This window comes from Pteropus alecto, unplaced genomic scaffold (assembly GCF_000325575.1).
Source record: "Pteropus alecto unplaced genomic scaffold, ASM32557v1 scaffold25, whole genome shotgun sequence".
Lineage (NCBI taxonomy): Eukaryota > Metazoa > Chordata > Mammalia > Chiroptera > Pteropodidae > Pteropus > Pteropus alecto.
The window spans coordinates 12,274,549-12,300,971 of record NW_006441955.1 but is presented as its reverse complement, the minus strand read 5'-3'; the positions used below and the strand labels follow the sequence as shown (position 1 = coordinate 12,300,971).

The following is a 26,423-nucleotide window of genomic DNA, read 5'->3' as shown; positions in this document are numbered from 1 at the left end:
TCCCCACCCCCCTCTCTCTCACACACACAGAAGATATTAAATAGCCACTTATGTTTAAAGATTAGGGGGAAAGAATTACTAAATTTACCAAAAATAAGAATCAAACTTTCCAAGAATGAGGCTACAACTTTTAAACTCAGGGTAAAACACAGCATAACAGCCTCCAAAGTTAGGTGTGTTCACTCAGTGGTTACATAAGACAATCAATCCATTAGGGTTTGATTTATATTAGTTTTTCTCACTTATCTAAAATTTTAATTCTGAATGTTCAAAAAATACACACTATGTGCTTTGTTTGTACAGAAATATGTTGAAGGTTCTCTTCAGTTACCTAACACCACTTATCATTTTAGATATCATTTATGTTACTTGTCTGGCCCATGTGATAGTTGAGCTTTTGACATCTGATCTAACACTTTGAGCTTATGAGTCTTTCTCCGTATTTGCTCATGGTATTTCCTCCACCTGGAATATCCACTGCTCTTATTTTTCCAAAACCATTTTTCAGAGTATACTTCAAATGACATCCTCCCAAATAAGCCTCCTTCATCTGTCTTGAAGTGTTACTTCCTTCCTTGAATACACATAAGGCATTTTAGCCATACCTGAACAATAATTCTCAATGGAGTGAGGCAAGAAAAGGATCACAATTTCCTTTAAGGATCTCACCCCAAACCTACATCATCTGAATATTGGTAAGGAGGAATAAAATAGGGCATGTGTATTTTGTAAAAGACCCTCTGATGTTTCTGATTGGCCACCACCCCTAGTCAATAACCACTGTTTCTATAGTTTGATTCTGTGTCTTGTGTTCCGCACTTAAAAAGAGATCAGCAAAGTATACAATTACGTGCTTGAGAATTGGTAACAGTGGTTAGTTGCCTCTGAGAAAGAGAACAAGGGGACTGAAATGAGAGGGAAACTTATTTTTTGCAGTGTATACTTCTGTAACTTTTAAATTTTATGTCTTGTTCATATATTATCTATTCAAAAGAAAAAGGAAAAAATGGAATAGACTTAGAGGATAGATAACTCTTGATTTGTTTTCTGATTTTGCCATTTACTAGTTGTATATGATCTTAGGGAAGTCACTTTACATGCCTAACACTCAGTTTCCAAACATTAGAAATAGAAAAGAAGAAATAGTTGCTCACCAATAGGGTAACTGTGAAAAATAAAGAAATACATTTGTCAGTCTGTCTTGTCAAAACCAGAGAACGGAATCTGGTATTTTTGTTTCCCACGCCAGGGATTTTACTAATGCTCACTCCATATCACAATTGATGGCCAGCAGAAAGGTCACTGGAATGAGCTTAATGCTTCTCCCCTCACAGTACTGTGGTTATCTTAACACTTGCCAAGAAAGCCATCCCTAAAAGTGCAAGTCTCTCCAGATGCGGGAAACTATTCTTGTGTCATGATTAACAGCTTCCTAGAAACAGTGCAGGCTAATGCTCAAGCAACTGTAAATTGCTTTCACCTCCCTTCGCACCCCCCACCCCCCGCCTACAATTCCATCCACCTCAAGAGAAACCTTATCTATTAACACTGGCCCATACTATATGAAGGTGCTTCTTGAATCATAATCCCTTCAAGAGTGGTGGCTATGAAGTGGTGACCAGAGTGACCATCTAAAGACAACTAGACCCTTAGGAACACCAGTGATAGCCACAAAACATGATTTTCCTTATCAGAAAGCTGATAGCACAGAAGAAAAACCTACAGCTTTGATCACAGATCATGATACTACCCTGCTGAAATCCTTCCAGTGTTTCTTGGCACTGAAATAAAGCCCAGGCTTTCCACCACGGACTTCCAGGCCCTGTATATCACCTGGCCTCCCTTATTTAGCAACATTCTACTCTTCACTTAGTTTGTCTCAGACACTCTAAAACAAACGACTTCCATTCCTCCCACATACTAGCCTTTTCCACCTATGGGGCTGCTGTACCTGCTGCTCACCTGTTTCCCAACTCGCCACATTCTTATCCTTCAAGCCTGAGATCAGAAAGGCTCTCCCTGGCTCTCTCTCTAAAGTGGCTCCCCAGTGATGCATTCGTCATTCTGTTTGTTCCTTTGCATCACTTCTTACAACCTACAACTATCTTATCAACTTATTTTTCATTTGTTTATTATCATACCCCTAACCAAGCCTAGAACCTAAGTTCTATAAGAGCACCTTTTCCATTTTGTTTCTCCCAGTTGGTAGCAGTGTGTGGCATAAAGAAGCAGTTCGGTAACTATTTCAGAAATGAATAAATGCACTCTAAGCTGCAGCCTGCCTCTGCTACTATCTAGCTGTGTAATTTGAGACAAACTTTACTATTCTCATCTGTGAAATGGGTTTTAATAGACTAGTCCCCTTTACATATTGTAGGGGTAAATGAGAAGCAAATGAATTAACTAAATTTCCAATTTTAAGGGGATTTTTTAAAAATTTTAATTCATTAAAATAAAGAAATAATCTATGGACATTTATAACTGAGAAATCAATGTAAAAAAGTAAATATGTATGATAATGTTATGCGGAAAAATTATACATCCCTTCTCTCATACATATATTACACAAAAAGATGGTATAGTATACCGTCTACAAATATGTAAATATATACAGGCAACTACTAAATATGAAAAGAGAATAGTGCAATTATGGGTTAGTCTTTTTCTTCCACCGCAAAGAAAAAAAATTTTTTGTCACGACAAAATTTCAATTAAATCATTTAACGTTTCACAATAGCTTGTAAAAATAGCCTTTAAAAAGGTGCCTTTAAAAGGTTAGAAACTAAAAGTATACGAAGCATACAACTGGGAAACAAAACTACCATCTATTGAACAATTCTTACATATTGGCACTGAGCTGTATTAATTAAAGCATATAGTAAATATATATATTTAATCATCTATGACATAGGTATAATAATTGTTCATATAATGTAGAAGAAAAATCAGGCTGCTATTTCACCTCCTAAAGTGTTTCCCCACATGTCATCTTCTGTATGAGATCTTTCCTGGTCAATCTATCTAAAAATGCAAACTCACACTCTCCTGAAATCCTTATCCATCTTCCCTGCCTTGATATTGTGCATGGCACATATTACCAATACTATATAACTTACTTATTTTCTATCTCTGCCCACTAAAATATAAGTTCTAAAAGGCAGAGATTTTTTTCTGCTTTATTCTCTTCTCTAACCCCAGCACCTAGTAGAGGACCTAGCACAGAGTAGACATTAAAAATATTTGATGAGTGAATGAATGAATAAATAAATAATGAATGAATGAATAGCTGAATAAGCTGAGTTTCTATAAGGTGGTTCTGAAAGTCTGTTCAACTCAAAGCCTTTCCACATCTTTACACTACAATTACTGAGTATGAAATACACATACATATATATGTATATCATAGAATAGAAATTGATCTGGAAATATAAAATTAGTAAGATTGGTGGCAAGAAACTAGGGAATAAAGGTGGGAGAGAATATCTTCTGCCTGGAAAAAGACAATGACATTAAGATGCATACAAAGTGTGGTTATTATCTTTTTACTTATTATAGAATATGATGATACAAGGCCTTACAGCTCTGAACATGGAAGGATGGACAATTAAAATTCAATGAACTGAGCCTGAGCTAAGTAAGGCATATTCTCCCCCAAGGACTTCTCTTGACTTCTAAAGCTATATTGGGAGGGAGGCTAAAAAGCTAAGCAGGAAACCTCTGAAGGACAAAGCAAAGATTTCAGCAGCCCCCAAATACTGAGGAGATAGAAATGGAGTTCAGGTCTCACCAGGAAGAGGGACTCATGTGGAACACTTGGAAGGCTATAAGTTAACAGCAAAGGCAAACAGAGGACATCAGAACCTTACCAGGACTGAACCTCTGCCTTGTCTCAGAAATGATCACCACTCCCAGCCCCAACCCTGCCCCGCCTAACACATACACGCATGCACACATTCTATCTCCTTATTGGAGAGATAACATCATCCAAAGCCTTTTGCAGTTGGCATACACAATGTCTAGCATTCATTCAAATTACGATATGATGAGAGATATAACCAAATAACCAGAACGAGAGAAAATATCGAACTATAGAAACACATCTAAAGTTGATCCATATAATGGAATTATTTATAAAGTCCCTATAAACTATGATTAATATGTTCAAGAAATAGAGAAAAAGATGGCAAATACAAAATTTTTTAAATTGAGAACTCTCCTAAAAAGATTATAATCTAAAAAGGAATAAAACAGAAATTTTAGAATAGAAAACTACAATTACTAAAATTAAGCACTCAATAATGGGCTTTAGCAGCAGAATCAGAATATGAAATTTAGTAAACTAGAAAACAGGTAAATAGAAGGCACCCAATATCTAAGAGTTTAGTATAAAGTACAATTTTAGAAAAAAACATCATTAATTTACATGAATAATTAATAACAGCCTACTATGTGCTTGCAACTATTCTAAGCACATTCTATTTAATTTCCATAGCACGCATGAGGTGGTTTCTAATTTATTACTATCTCCCTTTTACAAACAACAAAACTGAGACATAGAGTTTAGATAATTTTACAAGTTAGTGGGTGGATAAGCAGAATTTGAACTCAGGCAGTTTGGTTCCAGTCAATATAATGAGTAAACTATACTGCAGTTATTAACAATAACCAAAATGTGGTGAGGTATTTATATTTCTTACTCTTGTTTTGAATTAAATCCCTCTCAATATATTTAGATGGAATTATCAATTAATGACAACTCTAATCTAATAAAAAGCTGATTCTGTAAATAATTTAAAACTAACTAAAAGATGTGCCATGTTGCTTTCATATTGCCCATCTGAAGAAAACTTGGTCAGCTGGCCCACAGAGGCACAAGAAGGAAGTGACTCAAAATGCAGGTTAGCTCAGAAGGAAAGAAATAGTCTCCCCCATGTCAAATAGTTCCCCCATTTTCCTGACCTCTCCAATATTTGCTGTTCAGCTGCTCCCTCCTTCCTGAGGGGCCTCAGGGCATGTGGCGGGGATAGGCTGAGAGCCCACCACCAAAGGTTGAGTGAGGTCCACCTGATTGAGGACTTCGCGCCTTGATTAAAGCAACTTCTGCTTAGGAAAAATAAAAAAAATTCAAACCTATAAAATAATAGCATATATAAAATTATGGAAGAGAAATATTCATCACAAATACTCAAAGAAGGAAATGGTAGATCTAAAGAAATCGCTTTTTATAAAACCCACATGCGATACAGAAAACTCATTTTGAATACTGCATGTGAGAGCATGAAATAAATAAATAATGAAAGAAAGAAATCACAAAGGGTAGATGAGATACCAACAGAATTATTTCAAGCTGCAGAGACTGAATCTGTCATAATCCTAACAAGACTATGTCAACAAATATGGAAAATAAAACAATGGCCTACAGCCTGGAAATGTACACTATACATCCCAATCCTCAAGAAAGGAGATGCCAAGGAGTGTAGTAACTGCAGATTTCCCATGCAAGTACCGCGATGCTCAAGGTGAGGCAACAAAGACTTCCACCTTATGTGGAGCAAGAAATGCCAGATGGTCATGCTGGATTCAGAAAAGGGAGAGGTACTCGAGACCTAATAGCAAGCGTTTGCTGGGTACGGTGAAGCCTTTCTTCAACAGCATGGATCATGAAGGGCTACAGGTTGCTCTGAAAGAAATGGGTGTGCGTCAGCAATCGACTGACCTGAAGTGTAACCGAGAGTGGCAGGAAGGCACCGTCAGAACACAATATGAAGAGACAGAACGGTTCCATATAGGCAAACATGTCTGACGAGGGTGCATTTCGTCTCCCTATTTATTAGTTTAATCCATATGCAGAACATACTATATGAAAAACTGGGCAAGACTCAGGAAGGAAAAAGGAAAATTGTTTAAAGAAATTTAATAACTTAAGATATGCAGATGATGCCGTCTTACTGGCATAAAGTAGTAATGATTGAAATGACTTCAAATGAAAGCAAAAGAAAAAAGTGCCAAAGCAGGACTGCATTTGAACATTTAGAAGCCAAAAATCATGACTACAGAAGAAATACACAACTTTCACATAAACAGTGAAGACATTGAAATTGTTAAAGATTATGTTTATCTTGGTTCAGTCATCAATTAAATGGAGACTGTAGCCGAGAAATCAATAGAAGGCTGAGACTTGGAAGGGCAACATTGGAAGAATTAAGAAAGATCACCAAGAGCGGAGATGTGTCGTTAGAGACCAAGGCTAAGATTATCCATACCCTTGTATTCTCAATTACTATGTATTGACATGAAAGTTGAACAGTGAAGAAGACTGATAGGAAAAATATTGATTTATATAAATACCCTGGACCACCAGAAAGATGAACAAGTGGGTCCTAGAACAAATTAAACCTGAAACATCGCTTGAGGCAAAAATGACATAACTGAAGTTGTCATGCTCCGAGGACATTATGAGAAGGCTGGCGTCTTTGGTAAAGACAATAACGCTAGGAAAAACAGAAGCAGCAGGAAAAGAAGAAGAACAAACATGAAATGGAATGACTCCATAAAAGAAGCCACAGGCAGGATGTACAGGAACTGAGCGAGGGTGCTGAAGATAGGACATTGTGGACATTACTCATTCATAGAGTCTCCAAGAGCTGACTCAACAGCTCATAACACACACATGTGACAGAAGAGTTTAAGTTGGGCTCAGCTCATATACCCCATGTGGAAATATTGTATCATTTTTGAAACTATTCTGACAAGAAAACCTTACCTTTCTCATCATTTGTTGAGAAAGCCACCTAGAAGTCTTCTCTACATTTCCGTTAACCTGGCTTTTGATTATCCAGAATAGGAACCATAAAATTAATTTGTAGTGAGAGGACACTAAAAATGTTGGGGAAAACCATAAAAGTTACCTTCCAGCATTTTGCCATTAGAAATAAAGCTTTCGATATAAAACTTTTTAAATTAAAGAAAAAACATTCCCTATACTCAGAAAATAAACCACTTTTCTGTCTTTAAACATCTGGACTTGAAGAATTTTTAAAGTCCATATTTGTGGTCTTGATTTTTAGGAAACATTTTAAAAGGTCTTCTTATAATATCTGAAAAGCTAACACACACTTTACACAGTGTTACTCTTGTGTACTACCTTTAAGGTGGGCAAACATTCAAACCTGAGTTTTGGCTTCTAGGAAGTAGTACAAGCGATGCCACATTCTTCCCAGGCACATCTAACCATCACCTTTCATAAGTGAGACCTCACCACATTTCCAGAAAACAGCTAAGACTAAATTCTGGAAACTTTAGGTTACAGCACTAATTTAGTTTCTTCAACAAGAACTTAAAGACTAAGTTCTTCCAAAAACAAAAAAAAACTGGTAATACCTTTTAAAACAATGCTTACCTTTGAATATTTCTGTAACTCAGCATCATCTGCAATCTGTGTGTCCAAAGTAGCAACCTAAATTTACAAGAAAAAATATTTTTAATATTTTTAAAAAATAACTTTATTTCTTCCTAGGTTTCCTGAAAATAATCTGTAAAACCTATATGTTGCACTGACATCTGACCTGCATTCTAATTTCTTTCTATATTTTTTAACTTCATAAGCAAAACAATGTAAAATTTCAGAATATTTGCTTTTTTGTTACTACTTTCCACAGCAATCTTTTTCCTTAAATTATTCAAAAATTGAACCAGAAAGTGATAGGCAAATATATATATAATTTTAAAAATCCATAATCCCTAAAATTTTAATATAATCTTCTATTATAATGAATTCATAAACATTTTATTCTTTTGACAAAACCACGGGTATGGTCGTAATTAGACATTTATATAATTTAAGAAGTGATCAGCCCAATAAGTCTAGCACCCACCTGGCACTATACATAGTTATTACAATATTATCAGCTATATTTTCTATGCTTTATTTCACATCCCCATGACTATTTTATAACTACCAACTTGTACTTCTTAATCCCTTCACCTTTTTCATGCAGCCTCTCAATACCCCTCCCATCTGGCAATCACCAGTTTGTTCTCTATGAGTCTATTTCTTTGGCTTTTCATTTATTTTGTTCTTTAGATTCTACATGTAAATGAAATCATATGGTATTTGTCATAGATTAAATGACCACATAGGCATGGGTTCATTGCTGTTCCATTGATCTATATGGCTGTTTTTATGCCAGTACCATGCTATTTTGATTACTACAGCCTTGCAGTATAGTTTTGTATCAAGTGGAATGATACCTCTGACTCTATTCTTCTTTCTCAAGATTGCCATGGCTATTCAGGGTCTTTTATGGTTCCATATAAATTTTAGGATTATTTGTTCTAGTTCTATGAAAAATGTCATTGGTATTTTGATAGCATTGCATTGAATCTATAGGTTTCTTTGGGTAATGAACATTTTAACAATGTTAATTCTTTCTAACCATGAGCATAATATATGCTTCCATTTATTTGTATCTTCAATTTCTACAGTGACATACTTTTCTGACTAAAGATCTTTTACCTTCTTGGTTAAATTTATCCCTAGGTGGGTTTTTTTTGTTTTTGTTTTTTGATGCAATTGTAAATGGAATTATTTTCTTAATTTCTTAATTTCTCTTTTTGATAGTTCATTATTGGTGTATAAGAATGCAACTGATTTCTGAATATTAATTTTCATCTTGCTACTTTACTGAATTCACGTTATCAGTTTTAACAGTTTTTTGATGGCAACTTTAGGGTTCTCTACATATAGTATCATGTCATCTGCAAATAATGACAACTTTACTTCTTCCTTTTCAATTTAGATGCCTTTTCTTTTTCTTGTATAATTGCTGTGGCTAGGACTTCCAATACTATGTTGAATAAAAGTGGTGATAGTGGATATCTTGTCTTGTTCCTGATCTTAAGGAAAATACTTTTAGCTTTTCCCCATTGAGTATGATGTTAACTGTGGGGGTTATTTTTACTTTTAAATTTAGTCCTTAAAACAAAGTTTACAAGGTCATTAAAGTCAGACAAGTATAGAAAAACTGAAGAGTGTGACTTTCCATAGCAAGCTCAAACCATTTCCCTAGGAGCAATAGTTGGCACAGAGACAAACAGAAAGGTCTGGACTGGTGGGAAGCTCATGGAATACTTAAGCTTTTTAATCCTGGCCTAAAACTATTGTGTTACAATAGTGGATATCCACAGAAGTGAATGGCTTGCAAGCAAAATATTGATCATTTGCATCTGTTTGTTAATAAAATATGACACATCTGGAGGAGATAAGTTGAACAGTGATCCAACTAAAGCTTTTAAAAGTACTGCACTTCAGATAAGTAGACTCTGGAAGAAAATAAATAAGAAACTTTGGAGTGCACTCACCTTGCCTGGCTTCTCTTTTCTGCTTCTCATCCCTCAGAACAACAAGTTACAACTCTTAATGAATAAGCTGTCACTTCCAATTTCCAACTTCTAATTCTGTCCCCTCTTTCTAGCCCCTCTGTTATTACTTCTACATGTGATCAATGAAATTTGGAAAGGTAGTTATATGGAGGATAAAATTTTAACAAAAAAATAGCCCATCACAAAACTGGCCATTTATAAATATTGATACACCAAATCACTTTGAATATCAAACCATTAAAGGTAATAGAATAAGTCATTTGCTAGGTGATAGCCTAATGACAAAAACAGCATTCAAAATCTATGAAGTAAAGAAGCAATAGTTCACAAAAGCTGACATCTAGGTAAAAAATTAGCAAGAGAAAGTAAACTTTTGACGCATCTTAATGACACTGGAAAATTCTGGACAATAGATAGTGGCTATACATTCTGAACCAAGAAGAGAAAAAAATATGCAACCAGCTAACAAGTACTAATGACAAACATATGTAAGAAACCGTGAATGACAATAGAAATTTAATAGAATATTTTATTACTAAAGCATTTAGTGAACACTGTAGAGGATTTTCTAAGTACAGTTTTCTGCTTTCATGTGGATTCATATGGGGAAATGTAATCAATCCCCTACTCAATGAATCTAATAACAGGTGAAAGGCAGTCTAATGGACCACTAGCACTATAAACTTATACCTAACCTAAATTACTTCCTGTTCTCCCAAATACATTTGATAATCATTCTTTCATTTTTCTCATAAAACTGTAAGATTCTTTGTGAAACATAGAACTAATATCCACAGCCTTTTCAGTGTACAATAAAACAAACAGATCATAAAAGCAATCGTAAAAATGCCAGCAATTTTAAGCAGCTGATACAGGTTATAAATTTAAAGGCAAGCCCTCTTTCTCCCAACATTTTTCTGCCTGTTGTTGACTTAAATAGTTTCAACGTGAACTGTCTGCTAATTGTAACTAAAACTTGTGTTCAGTCCTTAATTGTTCTTATAGTTTAAATGCTTTAAAAAAAATCAATTGATTGATTTAACAGGAAAGAAAGGCAGGAGGGAAAAATAAAGGCAGGCTGGCTACTCTTTAATTCTCCCATTCCTTTAAATTGTAGTGTTAAGGGCTTGACATGAAATGAGACATGAGTGTTTTTTATTTGAAGATTTTAACATACCATTACTTCATAATCAGGACCCAATAGCTTTTCCCATCTGGATTTCAGCTCATTTTCTGGAGAGTCTGTGGCTCTTTCTGGATTTAAAAAGAAAAAGTCAAAGCTACTGTGAGCCAAATACACTTAACTATTAAATTGTTCAAAAACAGCAGTTTCAGCAAGTAAAAGGGAAATAAATGAAAAGGAAAATGCATTAACTTAAGTCTACTAGGTAAAGTAAATCACAGGTGACTTCTAAGGCTAATGTAAAATGTAAAGGCTGGCTGTTACCATATTATGAAAGGGCCTTTGGTACTAAGGAATATTGAAAAGGGAAGAGGAATGATGAGTTTTAAATGAAATTTGAATTATATACGGTTTATATATAAACATCCTGTAGTTTACAAGTAAAATGCATCTGGCTTAGCTTTGTAATATGTTAGAATAAACAAGGATTTAATTTAAATGTTAATCACTTCAAAGTGGTACCTCCACTCACCCATGGGAAAAGTAAGAACTTATCAAGCTATCTTTACTATCAACTAGGCATATATCAATGCAGTCCATTCAGACTTTTCTCTTTGGTGGACATAAAGGCAAGCATGTCTGGTTTAATTCAACCAGTGGGTGGATGAGCTTTAATAAAACAGAGACTTTGGTTTTACTTTGGTCTTTTGTGGCTACTTTGTTATTATATACTTAAGATTTTTCTACTTGACAGCAATATCGCCTTTTTTGCATAGGCAAGATAATTTTAAAGAGCTAAGACAGATTTTAAGTGTCCTGCCTGTCCTCCATATAATCTTAGCCAGAAGCTTAGTACACAGTGTGTAGTCTTAATAATGCCTAATAGGCAAAAGTGAAAGTACTAAGACTATAATTTCAATTTATATCTATAGTCATAGCAGAAAATAATCAAATCTCTAACTTTTTCCTTTAAGTAGAAGAAAAACTCCCAATTTTGTTAAAAAATCGAACAAGTCACAGAACACCTATCACAACTGACATCACCATCTGTCTCAAATCAAACACAACTTGCAGTATCAGCTTTTAGTCTTCAGCACAGACAGCTCATCTTGAATGCATATAATGCTTAGTTACATAACATAACAACTTAATACATTATAATTTAATACATAAAACCTAATTACATAATAATGAAGTAAAACATGCTAAACTCAGAAATCAGAGACTAATGAACACCAAAAAGTTTAAATTACTAGATATACAAAAGAATATCCATGAAATAATTATATGCTAGATAACATTTCAGGAATAACTAATGAAAGGTCCTATTAAAACCAAAATATCATTCAGGTGGGCACCTTTGTGCCTACTCCTGTTAACGTTTCCACAAGAAACTGCAGTAACAGGTCTACCATCTTGCCTGTTAAATTTCTTCCAGAGAGCAGTTTTTTATCTGGTAAGTTAATTTGAACAAAATTTGCAATAAACTGGTTGAACTGTAAGCTTAAAAACATGGTATTTAAAGATATTTCATACGCATGTATAAAATAATTTCGACATTTTACCTTCGATTCTTTTGACTATATTTTACCTTTCAGTTATACAATGAAAGTTGTCATGAGATTTAAAGCACAGCTCAAAGGCCTAAGTACTAGAGGAAAGAGATTAATTTATTTTCAGCAGCTCAATAAATCCTGGGCTACACAAAATGATCAAAAAAATGAACTGTATGATGATCTGAAACAATTATTCCAATGGAAGTGAAGGGGAGCAGACTATACTGTCCCAAAATATGTCACTTTGACATATGGATTATTTTAAACTGAAGGTAATCAAGACCCAACAGACTCAGAAAAAAGTTTTGCCTCTCCCTTACCTAGAAGAATTTAGAAAGGAGGCCTGGCCCCAGAAGAGCTATTACCAAAGACAACATTTTTTATCTGAAAGACCTATTTGCATGGCAGGGCAAATTTCTAATTACCAAACATCTGCCCTTCTTATGATCCTGAGAAGTATTCTCCTCATTCGTGAAGCCCCAGGTCCCTAGTCCCATTCTTTGGCTCAGAATGGCATATAAGTCTCAATTGCTCAATTTGTCCTTGGGTCTCATATTTTTATGGGACTTCCACACATACGAAATTTTTCTCCTGTTAATCTGTTATGCCGATTTAATTCTCAGACCAGCTAAAAAATCTGGAAGGGAAGAAGGAAAAATGTTTTTGCCCCTACAGCAAAAATACATATACATACATACATACACATACATACATACATACATATATACATAAAAGCTAACTTCATAGCTGTTAGAATATTTTGGTCTTACTCTCAAGTTGAAGTTATACACATTCATGAAGAAAACTGTAGTGAGGTTGATCCAAAAAAAGAAGATAAAACATTTGATTTTTACCTGATAGTTCACGGAAAGTCTATCTGGGTTCCCCAGAATTATATAGCAAAGACTAACTGAAATCTACTTGGGTCAAAAAAAAAAAAAGGTAAATTTCTAAATCACAGGAAATTTTTTAACCTGAATGAGGGGTTACTCCTTCCTTCAGGCCATTCTTTCCTGAATGAAGGCAAAGCCAAAACCAAAATTTCTCTGCATGTGAATGGTATTAAGTATTCCATTTCATTCAACTGGTGAGGCTTTCCTGAGCAGTTCTGTGCAGGATATTGTGGGAGGCTCTTAATATGCTTATAGAACATACTATAGTAGCCAAGGTATCAAAATACAAAGTAAAAAAACAAAGTTGCATATCATTAAAAAAGAAAAATATATAGCTACTCAGGAGTTTGATAAAACATAAAAAAAAGGATGCATTAGGGAGGTTCACGAGGATGGGGTGCACAACATAGCGAATGCAGTCAGCAGCAATGTAACGGCTAGATGGAGAGCCAGAGGAGAGAAAAGGTAATCAGGGAGATAGTTTTATAAACTATATAAATGTCTAACCAATGTACTGTATACTTGAAACTAAAAAAAAAAAAAAATCCTTCCAGCCTACTAAGGTTGTGTAAATCCTACTAGAAAATAATTTGATTGCTTCCTGGGGGAGGAAGGGGATGAATGCATTATTAATTTTTATGGTGAAAAGGAGATACTGTTATATGTATTACATGTATGCAGATAGCTATATATCTATAGCTATATCAATAATATACAAGCTAAAGTATGTAGTAATTAAAAATGCTGACAAGATCAAAAAAGTTATAACATTAATAAAAATGCATTCAAAATTAATATAATCAAACAAAGATTAAACAACAATATGCTTGGTCCCCAAATTGCGATGTGTTAGGATGTTGATATTTAGAATACCCTATTTTATATCTCCATAACACCTCTAAAGCAACCTCACGTTACACTGACTATAAAGAAAGAAAACAGTTAACAATGAGAAAGTCAAATTATTTTGAATCAAATGCTTTGTGCCTACCCAGTTTTTCTAAGGCTTGTATGTTGTCATTTTTTAGATTATCCATTTTTTCTTCAGTTTCTTCATCTTCACCATCCAAATTAGTTTCTGTTTCCACTGCTCCAGTTAGAAAGAGGGCTGGTGTTTTTGGTGGTTCTATAACAGTTCCTGAAATAAGAATTGCTAACTTGAATCACTAGCAGCTAAAGACCGTATTTAAGTGAGCTTATTCCACTTCTATTCTCCTGTTTCATAACTGCATTACAAACATCTCAGGTGACTTACATATATGATTCCTTTGTTTAAAATCCCATGTACAATAACCAATCAATTCCTTAAAAAGTAAACTTTTTGGTAGTATTGAAAAGAGTAAGGACCTAGGCAGTGGGAAGAGAAAAGCAAGGTGAAGTCAACATCAAAGCAGGAGTAGATGCTTTTTTATTATAGCCTTGGAAAAGAAAAAGAACACTCTTGCTGCTGTGGTGGAAAGAGCGAGACATGAAGAGTAAACCGGTCCCATTGCCCTTGGCTTTCCTAGGTTCTGGAAAGACATCATCATGAATATAACAAACAACCTATGTAGGTAACCTTATGAATTGGAAGGGAATTGGAGAGAATTCCTCTGGTTGCACAGCTCTCTTAGCTAAATTGAGCTAAGTAAAGCAACAGGACATCCAAAGCTTTAAATCTCAAGCATTCAAAACACTATGTATCTCTTCAACACAAAAAAAGTGAACAAGAGTCCTTTTAGGTTATTTTTTTTAAATTACACATTACTTATAAAAAGTATTCTTACAAAAAATATTTAAACCCTTATAAAAAATATTTAATCTGAATCTAACTAAAGCTTTAGATCTAGCTTCTATAAAAGACATTTAAGGACAATTGGGAAAACTGAAGTACATGTTGGGTATTTGATATTAGGGAATTAACTATTAATTTTCTTTGGTGTGATAATGTTATGTTTAAGAAAATATCCTTATGTTAAGAAGCTACAGACTGAAATATGTAGGCTAAAGTGTCACGCTACCTACTACTGACTCTAATTGTTCAGGAAAAAAACATACACAGATGAAGCTAATATGGCAAAAAGATAACTGCTGAATCTAAATGTATTAGGTATATTATTTTTTGATATTCCTGTATGTTTGAAACTTTTTATATAAAAGGTTGAAAAGCATAACCAGTTAAAATTTCCTATGATCTTAACATGAGATTTTAAACAATACATAGAATTTTTTAGATCATTAATGAATTGATACTCACTAAACATACAGCCTAGTGCCAATAAAAGAAATGCCAACCAGAAGCTCCTAGTATCAACGGAGAGAAGAGTTACACATCAGGGTTTATCATACAAAGCAGTCCAGTGATGTGATTGTGTGCTGCAGATAGTACACGAATAGGTACACAAATAAGTGTATATAAGGTATACAAAAAGTAGGAGTCTAGAGGAGATAAAGTAAGATTTAGAATGGCAGAGGAAGGTATTGTGTAAGAGCTGGAATTTGTACGATTTGTTTCTGTAAAACAGACTTAAATGCTGACTTTGTGGAAGGTACACAAAGATGTTACCCGGGGCAGAGGGCAAAGGCATAACCATTCCCCTGCATTATAGTGGCTGCACATTAAACAACTGATTAGAATGGCGTGTGATAAATGCTACAGTAGAGTGCTCTTCAAAGAGTGCTAGTGAAACACGGAGGAAGGACACCCAAACCTTGAAGGAAGAGGTGCAGATTTAGAGTCAAAACTTATCCCAATACAAATTTAAAATGTAGGCATGCCCAGTAAACAATTGCTAATTCATAAATGACATACTTCATTTGATATAGCAGACTGAAGCCAAGGACTCTATCAGAGCTATTAAAACCATTATGCTGACATAAATATTTATGCAAACCTTTTAAGGTCAACATAGCAGTTGTACAATTTGTACTATTTAAGCAATTTTAAATTTCATATATATAATGGAGTTGACAAGGCATCTGTCTTTCAGCAGCAAAATTTCCACCATCACATAAAACTTAAAAAGTTCCAATTTAAATACAAATCAATATTGGTTGAGAGCAAACGTTTCTAGGCTTATTATATCTTCAGAGGAAGGGAAAAAAATGTATTCACCTTCTGATAAACTCTAATGGAATTATTTCTTACTCACTAGTTATACAACTAGTCATCCATTTTAAATTAAATGTGTCCCCATGACTGTCAAATTTTGTTAATCTACACATTTCTAAGTTGATAATTAAAAACTGATATGCATACAATTATGTTTTTGTTCCATAATGAAAATTTATACTATTATAATCAAAATAGCAAATATTATTTTACAAATAAAAATATTATTGATAGAAATCCATATTTTCTCTCACTATATTTTAAAAGGTAAATCAAGAGACATTAGAATCAAATCTCATGAGACCTAGGAATACCAGGTGCTGTAGGTGTTTTAAAAAAAAAAGGATAAATTATAAAATATATCATGGGAAGTAAAATGAAACATGAAGCCTGAAAAATGTCAAAGCATTAGACAAATGAGAGCTTTGGGAACAAAGGGTGTCAAAAAGCTTTATTATTCAAATATAAGTAATAAATGAAAATTTGAAGCTTTTTGGGAAAATGATTTCCATCTCCATTTAGAGAAGCTCTCAGAGCTTAATGAGTTTTAGGGTTCATGTTCTAACATTTGGACTGGCACATTGCAATAGGCAAAGGAAACTCCTTCAATACATAAATGAGCTGATTCATTTCTCCATTAGTGCATTCCACATGGTGGGCCATTTTTCCTTCCCAGACTCAGAGCACCTTCCAGAGCTATATTTCTAAATCCAGACTACATGATGGGGAGAAGGACAGTGGAATCCATTACCTCTGTCTGAAGGCTGTTCAAGTACAGAAGCTGATGAGGATGTCTTCCTTCGAACAAGGGTTAGATGTAACACTTGCCCCGCATTTCGTAATACTTCAACAACATCCTGATTGGCAAAACCCTGAATATTCACACCATTGACCTGAAACAAATTAAACAGAGGTTTCAAGTTAGCTGTTATTTTAAATTCTGGCAAGGCAGAATAAAATTAGGCAATTCATTTTATTCCAAAAATAATTTGTATTAGACCTATGAAAGTATTTGAATAAGGATGCAAAATAAATAGTAAAACATGCTGACAAACTTCCTGAGAAACTAGAAAGCAAATGCTCCTAAGTCACACATTTAACTTACAGGCTGAGAGAGGCAGAGGGTCTAATTCTGATGATATTCAAAATTCAAAGTGCCATAAAATACAGTAAATTGTTAGACATAGCTCTCAAGATATATTAATAGAAGTCATTATTATCGAAATTAAAGAGGTCATGTAATATTTCATTCCTCTACTACATCAATTTGATATTTTCCAGAAGAAACACACTGATCTCTCTCCATCAGGTTTTCTAGTGTTCTGTAAAAGTATGTGCAAGAAAGGTATTTACTAATCTAGGTCAAGCCCAATTCCATATTTCTGAAGTCCATCAGGACCAAAAGACCTCTTCCTTCAATCTTCTTGAAGCCTGACAAACCATTACTTCTGCTTTCCTCATAAGTATTTTCCCTATAGCATCCACAGCTGTTACAGATCTCCAAACTCTGCAAAGCCTAGTAATGTAAAAGCCAAGAGTCATGAAAGGTGCTTCCTTATATAGACTTGAAGGACAAAGATTCAAATTATACAAACAAAAATCTGTTTCTATCGTAAATCACTAAATTAAATGAGTGTATATATGTGTGTATGTATATATGCTTCAAATATTATTAAATTTAATTTTCTACTAAATGGAAGAAAGACCAATCTGAATTGATAAAAGGTAATTATTATATTCTCAAATATATAAAATATCTCAATTTTGCAGGTACACAAAATTACTGTTAGCAGAAAAACTACTTTCACAAAGAAATAAAAAGATTTGGTAAATGGCCTATTAATTTTATAAAAAATGGGTGAATTGAAAGAACACAAAGAGGTGCTTGAAAAGTGTTTTCTAGGAGAATGCTAGAGTACCTTTCAAATATATATGTGTGTATATTAAAAATATACATAGGTACATATTAATTTTTCCTGCCAATATGGTTAGTGATTCTTTTACTCAAAGATAGTAAAAAAAAAAATTTAAAAAAATCAAATTTAGGATCATAAGAGTACAAATTAAAGCGATTTCACTAAAGTAACAAATTTAACTTTTAAAATTTTATGGGACTATTTAAGCCATTCCCCTCTCACACATATTATAATAAAGATAACTTTTTTCTCCAACTTGATTCAATTCTAAAACAGAGGGCAGTTACTTACAGCAACTATTTTGTCATTCACTTGAATTTGGCCATTGTTGTATGCAGCGCTGCCAGGTATCACACTTTTCACATATATCCCTGAAGCTTCCCCTAAGGTGCACAAAACATATGGAAAAAGGAAGAAAGCTCTAATTAGGCCTTGATTGCAAAATTCATATCAAGAGGTTAATTAGCTAAAGGGGCTGACTGGAGGCTTGATAAATAGTATTTTGAACACAAGCAGAGAAATTGATGGATCATTTCAAACTGTCACCATCATGTGACCCGAATCTGAAATGATCTGACTGATGACTATTTCTGGAAAAATAATCAGTAAGAGAACCTTAATGAAATGTTATCCAATGTAAGTTGGAATTCAGGTGAAGTCTTACTCTCTTCTCTTGGTCTATCATCCTTCTCACTGTTGACTTGGCATAAGCCTTCATCATTTTTCACCAGTATTACTACAAGAGTCTCCTAACAGGTCTTCCTGACTATATGTAGTTCCCTGTTCATGTTAGCTTCCCCAAACACAGAAAAAAGAGAAGTACACATAGACTTAAAAATCTAGAATAATCTTGGCAACATGAAATAATCCTTATATTATAAAATAAAACATTTAAACAGGAAAAATGGCTATATAAAAATTACAACTGTATAAAAAGTATGCATGCCTATGGGCAAGGATTGGAAGGGAAATTGGAAAGTGAAAAACTATAGCTCTGGATGATTTTACATTTTTATTTTTTAATATCAAATGAACTTAAAACATTGTCTGAAGAAGAAAAATAATAAAATGCTAATTTCATAGAATCACATTCAAGGACCTCCATAATCTGCCTCAAACGTCTTTATTTCCTTTTTTTATTAACTTCATCCTTCCAACGAGATGAAACTACAGACACACTAGACTCTTGATATTCCACCAAAACACCAGGTATGTTCTTGATTTTATCCCTTTTCTCATTTCATTTTCTTCCTGCCAACCTCACCCCTTCTATCAAAATCTTTCTCTTTCCCCATGCCTAGCACAAATGACTCTTTCTTTGTAAATTTTCCATTTCCTTGTCAAATTGTCATCCGCCATGATAGTGTGCTTGCGTCTCTGCTAAAACACATATTTCATTTATGCTTGAACAACTGAGTGTTCTTTACATGTTTGTCTCCCTGCATAGACTTTTCTTATATTCATTTTCCTACCCCTTCCAGAACTAAGAAAGTAACTGCTCAAAAGTTCCAATGAATAAAATAAAGTGAAAATCATTTTGAAAGACTACATGTTAAAAAGCATATTGAGTTTTCTAAAATAAAATGTTCTATCTAGTTTTTGGATTCACCGCTGCCCACCCACCTCTAGTCCTAAAAATCACTTTTGAGGGTAAAGAAGTAAAATGATTCTTTTCTTTATTCAGTAATATAAACATTAAATTTTATTCATTTTCTATCAATTCTGGACTTTCATTTTACTCCGCATGTATACTGTTAGGTTTAAAGAACACCTTGAAAACTTCATATAATAAAGGTTCATGAGCCATAAGTTTAGGAACTCAGCCATGATTTCGCATATTAACCAGACAGCCTATTAAGAGCTACTCAATATAGTTTTTTGTGACATTATTATACAATCCATACTTAGCTCTTTTGAAACTCATTTAAATTCTGAGCCTAAAAAAGGTGGCACTTAGAAAAAGCTAAAGGTTTGAAAACAGTTATTTCATTAGGCTAAAATAGCACGAGGTGGTCTGACATGAATTTCATTCAGGACTTTGAATACATTAGCACTTTTAATCTTTCCACCTGCTGTAAGTATATAAAATAATAATTTTTTAAAAATTAACTCTCTAATCTCACTATTTTATAAAAAGCTAGAACATGTCATAATTCTAAATTTTCATGTTACTAGCAAATACTGTGAAAAGATTTATTTTCCCTACTCTAATAATTTTCTTATAATAATGGAGCAACTTTTACAGAGAAAGGTATCAAACCTTTACATGTATGAGTTGAAGGAGTATTATTATTCAGAGATACTTGGACCATGTATTTATTCTTACAATATATTTCCCTTATATGAAAGGAAAGTAATCCTAATTAATTTGTTTTATCTTATTTTTTCCAGGAATTACACATAATAGTAATACTTTTTTGACATTCACAATATGAAATACATGCAGTAATCATTTTACTTTATCACATGTAAAATGTCAAAATATGTAACAGTCACACTATTCAAAATATATCTATCTTAGAAACAAGAAGAGATACAATTCAAATATTATATACTGTTGGGTAATTAAATTCTGTCGTTAATGACTATCAAGCCAGCTATAAAACTATTGAGATAAAATTGTGTAATACTGTGACTTATGTTTGGTCTCCATCCACAGTTCCTGGCTCATAGTTCCCAAAACCCTTGGAATTTCCTAAGTGTTGAGAGTGATGACGTCCTTTTGTTATCTTAATGAGATGACTTTTGGCAAGCACCTAGGGATGAGGGCTGGTTGTCAGAGAAACCAACCCTGTGATCAGAGGTTTGGAACTTTCAGTCATAAACTGAAAGGGTGGAGGGGCTGGATATTGAGTTCAACTGCCAATGGCCAGTGACTTCATCAATCATGACTATGTAATTAAGTCGCCATAAATCCCCAGAAGGATAGCTCTGCTGGTCCTTTTTCGGAGAGCTTTCCTGCTTTTTTTAGGAAACAGAATGCTTCCAGGTGCCACCATGCTGGGCCCCAAGCTCCACGAAGACAGAAGCTCCTTCATTCAGGGCCCCGCCCCACATATCTCTTCATCTGGCTTTTGATTTGTATCCTTTAATATCCTTTGTAAGAAATTGGTCATCTAGTGAGTAAATTGGTTTTTCTGAGTTCTCTGAGCCATTCTAGCAAATTAATCAAACTCAAGGAGGGTGTCATGGGAACGTCTGATTTATAGCCAGAAGTACAGGTACCACCCTGGGCTTGAAACTGGTGTCTAAAGTGGAGGCGGTATTGTGAGACTGAGACTTTTACCTGAGAATCTGATTCTATCTTTGGGTAGATAGTGCCAGAACTGAGTTGAATTCTTTGACATTTTGCTGGGTTCTGAGAATTTCTTTTTGGAATTTGGTCTGGGAACCCTTTTTAACCTTTTTCCCATATAGGAAAAAAAAATGAACCTCACTGCCAGCGTTGATTTAACATCATGCGTAGGAATCCTATGTTTAATAGGATTTGACATTTTCAGCGATCGAGAATTACTATATTCTATAAATGGAAATATCACCACTAAAAACAGAATGCTATAAATAGAATGATGTCATTTGTTTCCAAAGACTATCAGTATACTAGAGCGATGTGAAAATAATAAAAGCGAGATATTTTGTGGCAAACTTTGGGGGTAAGGTTAGGACTGTTATCCACGAGTTATCTCAGGGTAAACGGGAAATGGGTTAAACTGTGATTCTCAAATTACTGAAAAGTACTAGTTGCTATTATGGATTCATGGTTTTATTGTTCAACGTTTAAATTAAAATCAACAGATATTTAAATTTACTGTCTAGAAACCTTAACATCTTTTACGATTATTTCCAAATATAAAGTAGAAATGATTCATTCACCTGTATGAGCAGTTCCAACATAGCCAACAATTCTAATCCCAAGACTCTGTCCATCTTTTTTAATGAGTTCAACATCATAAGTTTCAAAAAGGGTAGAACTGTCCTAAAAGAGAAAAATAATTTTAGTTACATAACTCTGTCTACATAATCAATTTGTGCATGCTTTGTCAAGCAATTTCTTAGCACCTATGGAAGACAGAATTTTAAGATGGTCCCCATGACTTTCTGATCCTTGGTGCTATTGTTGTGTTTATGTCACATTACCTGGCAAAAGGGAGATTATCCAAGTGAGCCTAATCTAATCAGGTGCCCTTCAAAAGCAAGGACTTTTCTCCTGCTGATGGGAGAAAGGCAAGTGAAAAAGATTTGAAGTATAAAGACTGGACTTGTGGTTTGAAGATGGAGTGGGTCATGTGAGAAGAAATATGAGACAGGGTAGGGCTTAAGGAGTTGAAAGATGTTCCTTAGCTGACAGCCAGCAGAGAGACTTCAGTCCTACAACTGCAAGGAACTATATTCTGCCAACAATTCGATTGAGTTTATGAATGGATTGTCCAGAGTATCCAGATTATGAGCCCAGCCGGGCCAATATCTTGATTATGGCCTTGTAAAAATCTAGCAGAGAGCCCAGCCAGGCCTACCCAGATTTCTGACCTACAGAACTGTGAACTAACATAGGATATTGTTTCAAGCCCTAAATTTGTAGTAATTTATTACACAACAATAGAAAGCCAATATAGCCACTTAGTAAAAACTCAGGATTAATTTCCATCCAAAATAACTAATTGTAAAAAAAAAAAAAAAAAATTAGAAACATATTATAAGACTAATTATTGTAATAACTATTGTGAGCAAAAAATAATGAACAAAAACTTATTTTCATTACTTGTTTTCTAATTTAAAATATTTCTGTAAAATAGTAAGGTATCGAAAAACATAATATTTTGCTTTCAATTCAAAACATTAATAGAAAGTAAACAATTGATTGCATCAAATTCTCGCTTATTACATATGACACTGGTCTCTCACTACAAAGTAGAAGGCTCCAGATAACTAGAGTAAGGGGGTGGGGAGAATGGTTGCAACTAGTTTGGAGAAGAAAAAAAAAAATGATTCTAATATTTCACACAGAAAACTTCTACTCAGAGAAAAAAAGCAGAAGACACCTAATAACCCCTCAGATGATGAAAGGTGGCTCTCTACCTCCTTCTCACCCATAATCACTTCTTCCTTTTTTCTTCCTCTTGGTCCCTCCTTTTAAAAAGGATTTCTTTCCTTTTGTCTTATCTCTTGATTCAAAGCCTGTTAGATAGTTTGAAAAGCTTGGAATAGATGAGAAAGATCCGAATTCATATCCCAGCTCTGCAACCTACTCTTTATGTGACCTTTAACAAGTTATTTGGACTTCAGTTTTCTCATCTGTTCAATAGATGATAAGACCTATCTTGCAGAATTCTTGTGAGAAATGCATATGACATGAAAATCCAGGTGCTTGATAATAATTAATAATGATTATTATTATATAACTAAAATGATTGTTATTAATCATAATAAATATTATTATCATTGTCTATTCCCTTTGGCTAATCTACTCCTAACAGTGATAACTTTCATACATTAATCAGTTTTTATAGTTTCCACTCCACTATCTGGATGTCTCCTCACCAATCTAATGAAATAGAAAGAGGGATTATCATTATCCACCAATTTACAGAAGAGTAGCTGAGGCTCAGAGTGGTTGAATGACTTAACCCTGAGAAACAGCAAAGAAGATCAAACTTGTCTAATGGTTCAAAGTTGGGCTCTTCTGCTGCTTCACTGGTAAGCACTGAGACACTACTCACAGCAATGTGGCACTATGAGTTGAAGGCATTTCTAATCTTGCTGTGTATCACACCCAGTATTTGATTTAAGATTAAAGAATAATTGTATACTCACAGAACTAGGGCTCCTGTTGGGCTCAGCAGGCAGGGCAACAGGTAAGGCTGTAGGTGTAGGAGGGGTTACAGAAATTTCACCAGTTGGATCTCTTGCAACAAGCATCCTGACTGAATTCCCACAGTTCCTCAGCACCTGCGCAACTTGCTCACTGGTCATTCCTTGCACATTTGTGCCACCAATCTTCAAGATGTGATCCCCTGTATGGAGTCTTCCATCCTTTAATCCAAGAGAAAAAATTGTTCTGAGAAATCAACAATCTGATTTCACTAGTTAATAACAATTCATCAGAATCTGAGCTGTGGTAAAATGGCTGGCAAAAAAAAAAAGCGATCTAAAAATGCTGAATTAAATATATTTTTAATGAATGGTTGAATTGGCAACAGAGGCAAGGAAGTCCTTGTGAAATCAAAAAAAAAAAAAAAAAAAAAGAGGAGGGGTGGACTGAGATGCAAGGAGAGTTCAAAAGGAGAAGAGTAACCAGAATTCTAAAACAGACATTTGCTTGAGGGTATCACTTCTTGCCTAATGGCCTATAGCCTGGATATTAATGGACACTTACACAAGGAAGAGATCAGAAAGGCCAGGGCCTCAAGAAAGAAAGGAGGTCAGATCAGAAGCTTCCAGCATAAAGCTAGGAACTCTGAAGACCAACAAGCTAAGTGGCACATTCGAGGAACAGCAAGATGTCAGTGTGGCTGGAAGAGAAAAAATAAGCAAAGGGGAGAGAACTCAAATTGATGAGAGCGTTAACAGGGTTTGAATTCTCTTTACTTATCTTTACTATAATAAAGATATCAAAATGTAAACGCAGCTGATTACAAAAAATTACATCTGCAGAGCACTTTACAAATCACCTTTCATATGTCATCTAATTCAAAGAACAATTTTAAAATAAGAAAATTGAGATTTAAAAAGGTTGACTGACTTGACCAAGGTCGCAAAGCTAATAAGTGGCAGAACCAAAGTTCAACCTGAGTTGTACCACTGAAGATCTATTCTCAATCGGTCATTTGTCTTATACTTCAATATCTTCAGACTAACATTAGTATATAGTAAATTTACTGTTTTCTTATTCTCCGAGAAATTGCCAATAACTGCCAAAAAGCATAAATAAAATGAAGATGAAAAAATAGATATTTTGCAACTGAGAGAGGAGGACTACCTGAGACTACAGCAAAGTCCTCTGGGCTAGCACAGTTTTAAGCTTCATATTCCTGGCTTCAGGATGCGTCATCTATAAGTTGTAGATGGTATTCAGAAGAAAAAAAGGAAAAAGAAAAAACCCTTAATACTAAAAAGTATTCCCATCCTTCCTTTTCTCCAATTTTGCAGAAATCTGAATGAAGAAAGGAAAGCGTTTGATCAAAATAATAACTAGAAAGCTATGTGCTAGGTTGTAACCTCTGTAGAAGGAGCTAGCAGCAACTGGAAGTGGAGAGACACAGAAAAACAAATGCAGTTCAAATCAGAAACATTTGGAAAGACTCAGAGAAAAGAAATGAGTGTAAGGAGGAAATTATTATGGACAAAGTTATAAAGGATTGCTGGATTTCTAGTTTAAGCACCAATAATTTGATATTCTATTGTTACCAACACAATAAACTTGAAATAAAATGACTACTTAAGAAAGTCAGTGGTCATGATGAAAAATAAAGGTAAAACTGCCTCTGTGAATCGAACCATCCTTGAACAGAATTATGGCTTGACCAAAGAATAAAGAATATGTCAAATAAGTGCTTTCATACTTCGCTTGGTGAAATAAGGGCATTTCACCAGAAGTACATATTTAGTCACTTCTCAGGCACTATTTTTTCCTATTTTACCTCAACTCAATTTAAAATGATGTAGATAATTTGCATCTGTCATGAAAAGTCAAACATTTTCTTCTTCCAGAAAAACAGGTGTTCTAAGGAATTCATAAGTGTAAAAACAATCATTAGTCAGATTGATAGGAAAGACACCAAAATGACAGTTACTTTGTTAATGTATAACAGCCTCAAACACTGCATTTCTGATCAACATTCTCCTTCCACAACCTGTCTACCATGCAAGGAAACTAAAAGGCATGAGAGTCTTTTTTGTTCTTTAACAGCAAACATAAATCAGTGATAACCAATAAATAGCTATGCCAAGATCCAAGGACATAGTGTGCTAATCATTCAATTATAAAAGTTTATTAACTCATAGATTCTTTCAAAAGAGAAAAAAAAATTATGCACATAGGCAAAGATAGCATGGAAGAAAAAGTAAAACAGCTGATGTAACAGGGTCGGTACCACACTATTACAGTGAAAGCACTAACAGTATCACGTACACAGTTTTGTTTTGTTTTTTAAAGAAAATACTTTAATCCAAGTTAGCAGTTGTTGGCTAAAAAAATAATACACACACACATAAAACTTTGCATTTTAAGTTCTCTGGTTGGCCATTGTAGATGATTTCAATTCATAAAATATTTGAAAACCTAAAGGAATTTAGGCCCGAGCCACAAAGGAAATAAATCAAATTTGTTTCTTCAAAAACTAAAAAATAGCACCAAATACTTCCACAACTCAAAAATGAAATCATTACTACTTTTGATTCTAGGCTGTTTCTATCACTGGTCTTTAATCAAAAGGCAACAGATCATTGACAGAAAATAGTAACCTT

General features: G+C 34.2%; 1 protein-coding gene across 5 annotated transcripts in view; it reads right to left on the bottom strand.

The window, feature by feature from the left end:
* Positions 1–26,423, bottom strand: part of PATJ (PATJ, crumbs cell polarity complex component) — a 289,564-nt gene that overhangs the window by 240,328 nt on the left and 22,813 nt on the right. For all 5 annotated transcript variants that reach the window (XM_015595195.2, XM_006919265.3, XM_015595198.2 and 2 more), the window contains exons 8-14: positions 23,772–23,990; positions 21,834–21,936; positions 18,252–18,343; positions 16,796–16,937; positions 13,945–14,091; positions 10,559–10,635; positions 7,400–7,456 (exon numbers count right to left, since the gene is read on the bottom strand). In XM_015595195.2, coding sequence (XP_015450681.1) covers positions 7,400–7,456; positions 10,559–10,635; positions 13,945–14,091; positions 16,796–16,937; positions 18,252–18,343; positions 21,834–21,936; positions 23,772–23,990 — 837 coding nt within the window. The remainder of the gene's footprint in view (positions 1–7,399; positions 7,457–10,558; positions 10,636–13,944; positions 14,092–16,795; positions 16,938–18,251; positions 18,344–21,833; positions 21,937–23,771; positions 23,991–26,423) is intronic.